The 9091-nt window shown below is 44.9% G+C and overlaps 1 protein-coding gene across 1 annotated transcript; it reads left to right on the forward strand.

Annotated features, from left to right (window-relative positions):
• The first annotated feature begins 1520 nt into the window (after positions 1-1520).
• SERPINE1 (serpin family E member 1) lies at positions 1521-6804 on the forward strand. Its single transcript, XM_066593766.1, has 9 exons — positions 1521-1643; positions 2629-2873; positions 3173-3418; positions 3528-3722; positions 3813-4011; positions 4219-4319; positions 4431-4517; positions 4963-5046; positions 6468-6804. Exons 1-9 carry the CDS (start codon positions 1627-1629, stop codon positions 6503-6505), a joined length of 1212 nt encoding a protein of 403 aa, XP_066449863.1. The 5' UTR covers positions 1521-1626; the 3' UTR covers positions 6506-6804.
• Positions 6805-9091: the final 2287 nt, after the last annotated feature.

The raw sequence follows: 9091 nt of genomic DNA on the forward strand, positions 1-9091 counted from the left end.
CTATTACCACTACTACTACTGTAACAACTACTTCTATTACCACTACTGCTACTTCTATTACCACTACTGCTACTGTAACTACTACTTCTATTATCACTACTGCTACTTCTATTACCATTACTGCTACTGTAACTACTACTTCTATTACCACTACTGCTACTTCTATTACCACCACTACTACTACTACTACTGTAACAACTACTTCTATTACCACTACTACTACTGTAACAACTACTTCTATTACCACTACTGCTACTTCTATTACCACCACTACTACTACTACTACTGTAACTACTACTTATATTACCACTACTGCTACTTCTATTACCACTACTGCTACTGTAACTACTACTTCTATTACCACTACTGCTACTTCTATTACCACTACTGCTACTGTAACTACTACTTCTATAACCACTACTGCTACTTCTATTACCACTACTGCTACTGTAACTACTACTTCTATTACCACTACTGCTACTTCTATTACCACTACTGCTACTGTAACTACTACTTCTATTACCACTACTGCTACTTCTATTACCACTACTGCTACTGTAACTACTACTTCTATAACCACTACTGCTACTTCTATTACCACTACTACTACTGTAACTACTACTTCTATTACCACTACTGCTACTTCTATTACCACTACTACTACTGTAACTACTACTTCTATTACCACTACTGCTACTTCTATTACCACTACTACTACTGTAACTACTCCTTCTATTACCACTACTACTGTAACAACTACTTCTATTACCACTACTACTACTATTGTAACAACCACTTCTATTACTAGTACTGCTATTCCTGTAACCAGGGGCGTAACTATAGAGGATGCAGGGGATGCGGTTGCACCCGGGCCCAGGAGCTTTAGGGGGCCCATAAGGCCTCTCTTCTTTATATAGGTAGCCCAGTACTATTAACAAAACATTATAATTAGGGGCCCCGCTACACATTTTGCATTGGGGCCCAGGAGCTTTAAGTTACGCCTCTGCCTGTAACTACTACCTCTGGACCAACAAAGGGGAAGGGGGTGAAAACAGGCTGAACTAGACGGACATTGTCTTCATTCAGCCTTATACACTATGTTACTATGTTGGGCATTGACCTTTCTTCCTAAAGGCTTTAGTGATAAATTTGGAGTATTTCACAGAAGGGAATAATGCCGTATAAGTTCCAGCATCCTATAGAGTTGTGTTGAGTGTATATTTGGCATCTATCTTCGGCCACATTCTGTTTCCTGTTGGCTTTTATCATGTTTTCACTGTCCTCTAGGCCTTCCAGTAATATCCCAGTGGCAGGAATAGCTGCCATAGCCATCCATGTCTGCGGGTGACATCACACTGACTGACAGATTGTTAAATATGAACACTCACACACCACAAGCTGTTGCTATTATTCACATCTGGCACTGCTAGACTGAACATGAGGTTTCCTCATGTATTAGGAAACACCCCCCCCCCCCCTCCCCTGTTCCCGGGGGCGGCCGGACTGAATATAAGATCCAGGCTGGGTCAGACTGATACAGCAGACAGCTGGGAGACTCTTCCTAATACTATACAGCTGCAGGTATACTGCACAGCCTAACATTACAGAACTCTAGCTCTAGGGAGAATGGCTTGCAACACATGGTAAGTGGGCATAATAAGTGTCCGGAGTAACTTTGCACTGTTTACAGCTAAACTTTTACTTATTTTGTACTGATTTCTAATTTTATACTCTGTTCACATCCAAAGCTGCATTCAAAATTCTGCAGGATTTTCCATTACTCTTCACTTCGCTCTTAGGCTGCATATTTAACAGCAATGTAGTCTGTCTCCAAAGGCAGCTGACTAATATTGGCATGCAGCTTTGGAGGTGACTGGAGTGAAAGGAGTGCTATAACTTAAAATCAGTACAAAGTAATCAAGTTGCAGTTTTATGTAGGTTTATAACGAGGAGTTTTAGAAGTGAAGCTGAGCTTTAAGGTTATGGCCAAATTTAATATTAACCCTTTCCAATCCACTGCCTGACGTCTGAAGACATTCTGATTGAAGGTTGTATACCTCCGATGTCAGAAGACGTCCGGCAGGGTATTCTTACTGTAGATTACTGGCCACTTTGTTGTTGGAGGCCTCTCCAGCATGTCACAAATCGCAGTACTGGCTCTAGTCAGCAGATGGCGCCATTGTATAATGGCAGAAAGAGAAAGCCCCCTAGAAAACCCTGAATCCATAATTGGATTGCAAAGGGTTACGTTTTGGTTTGTACCAAGGGAACCATAGCATAGGGGGACACTATAGAAGTGACAGACCGTTAACTATGTCTATGACCCCAACTCCTTTTATTTCCTACTTCACTGTTATAAATATTCTTTTGAAGGGGATGGCAATGGGGGAATATTTGAGGCCAACTGCAATGTTAGACTATACTTAGGGCTCAGTATATAGTAGCATGGGGAAGGGCTGGGGTAATGGGGCATAAACCTGTACTGTTGCAAATACAGCTATTTTTGGCTATATTCTGTGGCTAGGGGAAGGTACCTTACCAGAGTCACAAGTGGTGCCCATTATGGTACCACCTCAACATGCTGCGCAGTGAATGATGCTCACTGGATTATCTCTCTGCCTTCCTCAGGATACTCATACTGGTCCTGTTTTCATGGACCGCACTGGCTTCTCGTTCCAAAATCTTGACCCATGTGGCCGAGAAAGATGCAAGCTTTGGGGTGCGATTATTCAAGGAGATCCTACAGGAGAACAAGGATACAAATTTAGGTTTCTCGCCCTATGGGGTATCCTCGGTTTTAAATATTCTACAGTACGGAACGGCCAGGAAGACAATGGAACAACTACGGCAGGTCCTTAACTATGGATACTCAGGTAAGATGAGGAGACGTGGACATTTACACACGGTTGTTATAATTCTGCAGTGGGTCGGGATCATATGAATGCTAAATGTGTAGAGACGTAGAAAAGGTGTCCTGGAAGTCGGAATTTGGACGATGTGCAATTTCCTAGTATTTTTCTCTCTCCCTCTACACCCCGTTGGCTTGTGGGATGGGGGAGCTGGAAGAATGCTTGGAATTTGGACAGAAGCTTTAGTGAGATTCTAGTTAATGAACAGAATTCGATTCCGTTCTGTTGACCTTCTACTTATGATTAGCTATTTTTTTCTCCAGAGCGGACTGTGGCTGCATCAATCCGTAAGCTGAGAGAGCAGGTCTGTGGATCTCTTGCCTCCAGTGAAGATGCTAAATCTGTCCATGTAGCAGATGGACTTTTTGTTCAGCGGGATCTTGAGCTGACACCAGGTTTTCTTCAGAGGTTCTACTCTACCTTCCGACGACATGTAACCCAAGTCAACTTCACCGACTCATCTCAAGCCAAGGACATCCTAAACCAATGGGTGGAGAACCAAACAGATGGTGAGAATGGAGACTGGATGGATAGACCCATATCGCTACACAGTGTTACATATCTTCTTTTCTTCCTTCTGACCCCCCATACATCTGACCCATGTCTTCTCTTACATAGGTATGATCAAGGACTTATTGGAAAGTAACTCCATTCCCCCACTTACCCGTCTGGTCCTGCTCAGTGCTGTGCATTTTGATGGAAAATGGGTCCTCCCTTTCCCAGAAAAGGACACTCACGAGAGGCCATTCTACCGACCAGATGGCTCTCAGGTGAAAGTAAAAATGATGGAAAACACGGCCAAGTATAACTACAGTAAGTACCGTCCATCCATATTGTGTTGTATATCACTATTGAAACATAAGCACTAAGTCAACGGGTTAACAATCAATATTTTCTCTTCAGGTGAGCTTGAGACTCCAGAGGGAGTGTATTATGATGTCATCGAACTCCCATATAAAGGAGATGAGGTCAGCATGTTGATAGCTGCTCCTTATGAGAAAGGGGTGGCACTGTCCACCATTACAGACATGCTGACTCCTGAACTTATCACTGAATGGAAAAACAGTATGAGGAGATCAACACGCCTTTTCGTTTTGCCCAAGTAAGTACGATCCCTAGACATAAAGAAGAAAACAATGTGAGCAAAAACTGGGCAAATGCTATCATTGTGTCTATAGCCACCAGTAGATGCCAAAATGCGTCAGAGACTTCCTGCTTTGGACCTCCCTTGGTTCTTAGTTGGGTTGGCAAAATTATGGGTACATCGATGATTAATTTTATATAAACTCATGTTCTTTTGTGTTCTCAGATTCTCTCTGACCAGTGAAGTCAACTTGAAAAGTCCACTGCAACGTCTTGGAGTCACAGACATGTTCTCCGCAGAAAAAGCTGACTTCAGCCGACTGTCATGTAAGCAATGACCACCGTAAAGCATGACACGGGCAGCCGGAGTTCACATAGACGTACATATTTCTATATTGGTTTGCTGTCATTCTCATTTAGACCATTTTTTTGTTGCAGCCGAAAAGCCCCTTCATGTATCAGAAGCTTTCCAGAAAGTCAAGGTCGAGGTGACGGAGAGCGGAACAAGAGCATCATCCGCAACGGGTAAGAAAGTGACTCTTCTCCCACAATTAGAGATGGGAAGTTGTATGGGATTACATATATATGGGTTTGAGAGACCTGAAAGGGTCTTTAGGAAGATGTTGGTACAAGACGCAATCTTGTCTTGAATGTGCTTCTGGCAAGACTTGTGGGTGAGCAGTGGTGAAGATACAAGAGGACAAGTCCAGGACGTCCAGTTCAGATAATACTCAAGAAGCTCTTCTACAATATAAGCACCTCTTCCTATAATAGAGCACTACCTGAACCAGACATCCCCTAAGTGCGGTCCAAATCTTCCCTGCTGCCCACCCGTATGTCTGTCAATCTAACATAGGTCCAACCAAGGTTACCCAGCAGTTAAAGCCACCGGGGATGACTATGGTTATATTAGTATAACACGGGAGAGATGGACAAAACAGACATTTCTATTATTCTTTCCTCTTCACAGCCGCAATACTCCTGGCTAGAATGGCCCCTCTCGAGGTCATCATGGATCGTCCATTTTTGTTCATTATCCGGCACAATCCAACAGGTAAGGCCTGATGTAAACACAAGTATAGCTTGCTTTAACATGCATCTAACCCTTGGTTGTGGCTGGAGGTATAGATATGTATAGCCGTGTGGAGTTTGTATAATATAAAGGTGACACATTTCAACAGTTCTAGAATATACTATGGTAATCTAAGGATCCTAAATGTAGGATTTTAATAGCATAGCTCCAACAAGCCGAATGGTTCTACATGTCTGAAAACCTCAACCTTGACATTTGTTTTCTGCTAATCTTGCCTTTTTTGGCTATAATAGTCTGTTATGTACAGTGAGAATGTAGGGACTAGTGTTAAAGTGTGGGTGCAGTGGTCAATATGTCAATAGTTCAACACATTAGGAACCGCAATGGGCCCAGTGAAAGGCCCTTTGGGCAAGCAAAATCCACATGGCTATGAATAATTAGAAAGCCTAATGTTCCTTGGTAAAGTGTCTCCTGTGGGGTGAAGTCCTTTTTATTCTCCATATCTCTAACACAAACTCATTATAGGCAGTGATGGGTCCAGATAAAGGATCCTGGGGTAATTATCACCCCCATCATTGTCCAAAGATATTACATATTAAAGAAGTTCAAACTGTCCCCGTGAACTCAAGCCCTGACTAAGATCACTTGTAGAAGAAGCCGTTCCCTTAAAGGGGTTGTACCAAAATTGACTTTTATCGCTTATTCATAGGATAGGTGATAAAAGTCTGATTGGTGAGGATCTCAATACTGAGACCATCACCGATCTCAAGAACAAGAGTCCCATGTCTTACTGCGTGCTCACTACACCGCCTGAAGTCATGGTTGCGCATACATGGCGCCACTCCATTCATCTTCAATAGGGCTGATGGAAGTAGCCGAGTAGAAGTGCTCAGCTATCTCCGAAAGCTTCATTGACATTGAATGGAGCTGCATCACATATGCTCGACCGCTGCTGCATTTAATCTCCTCCTTACTGTGGGGGTTGCAGTGAGCCTGCACTGACGAGAAGAGAGGGACACAGGACCTCCATTCTCAGGATCAGTTGGGGTCACAGCGGTGAGACCCCCACTGATCAGACTTTTATCACCTTTACTATGGATAGGTGATAAAAGTCGATTTTGGTACAACCCCCTTAAAGTATATCTGCATGTCTGTAGAAAACTGTAGTACAAGAAACTTATGCAACCACGTGTAGAACATGCAGACTCCATGATGCCATAGACAGACACTGTCAAGGCTTGGCAAAGACCCTAAACCCACCAGAAGTCAGATATACCGCTGAGGCTGATGGTGCCTCATGTCTCACTCATGTTACTGGCTCCTAGGGGAATGCTACACTGTTAATTGCATTGCATGGCATTGTGTAAAGACATTGCTACATACAGGAAGAGCATTGCTGCACTTTGCACACATCATTCACAGTTTTCCACTCTCTCTTGCAGGTTCGCTGTTATTTATAGGACAAGTCATGGAACCTTGAGACCCAGCGCCATCTAATGGCCATATCCAGTACCTCACCTCTTCTACCTTCGACAGCAGAAATCATAGTGCTGCTACATGAGGTGGAGCGGCTTACCGGACTACTAGGGAGGGGGATGGATGAGCGCGACACGGGTAGTATGAATGAGCCTGATACAATAGGGGAGACGCAAGCGATGCAAGAGTGGATGGGATGTGTGAGAAGACTGCGAGCTACAGAGTATAATATGGATTATTACAGAGCAGGAAATGTCATTTATATGGAATTTCTATTTAATAAATCTATTTATTTATATTTTATCCTGACTTGTGTGAGATGTAAAAATATCCAATAAGTCCTATAAATCCTGGATGCTATAGTAAGTATCCTACAGCGGTTACATCTGCTCCTGGACAGGTTGGGTGGAAAAAGCAACTTTTCTGAATTTCCAGTTGTCTTATGTTAATGCTGGGCCGATTACTTCCAACCAGGGCAATGTATGCCGCATCACAAGTGACGTAGCGTTCATTGCCTGGTTGGACGTACAGAAGAACCTGCTGTATCTGCATTGGAATACGCGCATGCGCAGTCCAGAATTGGTGTCACGCATGCGCCATGTCATGTTCACTTTGTGTGAGTGAATGCTCGATCGCTCTGAGGACATGCAAGGGCTACATGAGACAGAAGTTTAAAAAAAAACTTCCGCACACATCGACGAAGAAGAGAAGACCCGCAGAAGACCCGGATGGGTAAGTAGAGGTCCCACAGTGTCCTCGGAGACGGGTAGGATCAGATTCCGCTGTGGGCTCCTGCATGCAGAATCCGATCCGCCCGTGGACATGAGGCCTTACTGTAGGAGTCAGTTGCCAACCACACCAGGACTGGTCTAGGCCAGGCTGGTTGGTTGTCCCAGTGCGTCCACACTCCTAATCCGTAACACATAGAATAATAAAGAAGTCATCGGGCCATTCCAAGGAGGTTCGAATAAACTTAGTAGGTGGTAAATTGCAAAGTTTAAAGGGGATTACAATAATAACCTGTGGGAGACATGTCAGGCACCAAAGGAATAGTTGGGTATGGGGAGTGGGGAGGTGAAGGGTTGGAGGGAATGAGCAAATCACTAAAAGCCCCATTTACACGGAATGAATGTCAGGCAAACGATGCCCGACACTTGTCCCTGTGTCTCCGCTTTCCCGTGGGAGCTGGCTGCATCATGGAGCGACGGCTGAACGACGGCTGCATAAAATGAGCGATCAGCAATGAGCTTCATCACTCATTGTTTATGCAGCATGAAAGATCAGCTCATCGCTCATTGGTCAGCCTAAACAGCCGCCGCTCAGTAGTGAACGGCCGCTGTGTTATGGCAATGGAGAGGGGCGGGGGAGCAAGAGGCGAGAAATCTCCTGCACTGCCCCGCCCCCTGCTGGCTGCTCCGTGGCCCAGCCAGCTCTGCTAGCTCCCGTGCAGGAGCATGGGAGTGCGGAGACACAGGGACGAGTGTTGGGCATCGTTTGCCCGATAATCGTCCTGTGTAAATGGGCCTTTAGGGGGAAGGAATTGTGTAATACAATTATCCCCATGATGGTGATGATAAGCGAAACGGAATGCAAATTAAATAGGGGGGTGGAAGAAGCGCTAATAAGTCGGCTCCCATTTACTGGGAGAATCCGGGCTTGACGGCTTCCATAGCCGCAGGGTAAGGGAGTATCGGTATCAGGGCCTCCAGGTTCTTTCAAAATGTTCCTCCTGATCTGTCAGGGCAGCCAATCTCGCATTGATCATTATGCAGGACAGATTGAGTTTGACAAGATCAATACTATCCGAAGCTTTCTTCCAGCAATGAGCGATCAGAAAGAGATCCGTCTAAATATCTGCTTGGGTATATCTGGAAGTGGCCAGCTGAGGAGACTCGGGGTCCTTGTAGATGAGCCGATTCTTGTTTGAGCGACTGCTCGATCGCTCTCGTGCAGTCTGTTTAGACAGGCAGATCATGGTTGGCTCGTTCAAACAGGAATCGTCCAGCACCGTCCAGTCCTTGTAAAAACGAATAGCGGGACTGAATGGTTGCCGTCGGAACCGATCAATAAGCAAACGGGCCAACGGTGATTCTTATGCCTGCAGAAACAGAACGGCGGAAGTGAAGGAGCTCGTTCAGTCGTTGGCCCGTGTCTAGTCTTAACAATTATCGCTCGTTGGAATGATCTTTGATCGATAATCGTTCCATCTAGAAGCCCCTTAGGAGCCAGTATTAGGAATGGTTAATATTAAAGAGTAGACGAAATCTGGGGCAGTCCCACCAAATGTGTAAAAAGGTGCCTTTTCCTCCGAAACCCCTTAAACACAGACCTGATACCCCAGATAACACACTGGCTAATGTTTGGGGGGTCAGCGCATTCATAGTTTGCAGCCTGCTTCCGTGATCGATACATTAATTGAGACCTTAGCGGACGAAGTGGCTATTTTATGCCAATCGGTGAGCGGTAGATCCTCGCCCGGTCCGCCTCCGTCTCCGCAGGTTGGTCAGTAGGGGTAATGCAATCAGAGTTTGGTGAGGATCCCAGATCCACGAGTATTACTCACGATGGACAAGTCAGCTAAATGCCTCTA

Source organism: Eleutherodactylus coqui, chromosome 2 (genome assembly GCF_035609145.1).
Source record: "Eleutherodactylus coqui strain aEleCoq1 chromosome 2, aEleCoq1.hap1, whole genome shotgun sequence".
Lineage (NCBI taxonomy): Eukaryota > Metazoa > Chordata > Amphibia > Anura > Eleutherodactylidae > Eleutherodactylus > Eleutherodactylus coqui.

Bases quoted from the DNA above. Each gene is read 5' to 3' on its own strand.
- SERPINE1 (XM_066593766.1), top strand. The intron at 4,320-4,430 runs GTAAGCAATGAC...TTTTTGTTGCAG, and splicing joins TGACTTCAGCCGACTGTCAT to CCGAAAAGCCCCTTCATGTA. The intron at 5,047-6,467 runs GTAAGGCCTGAT...TCTCTCTTGCAG, and splicing joins TATCCGGCACAATCCAACAG to GTTCGCTGTTATTTATAGGA.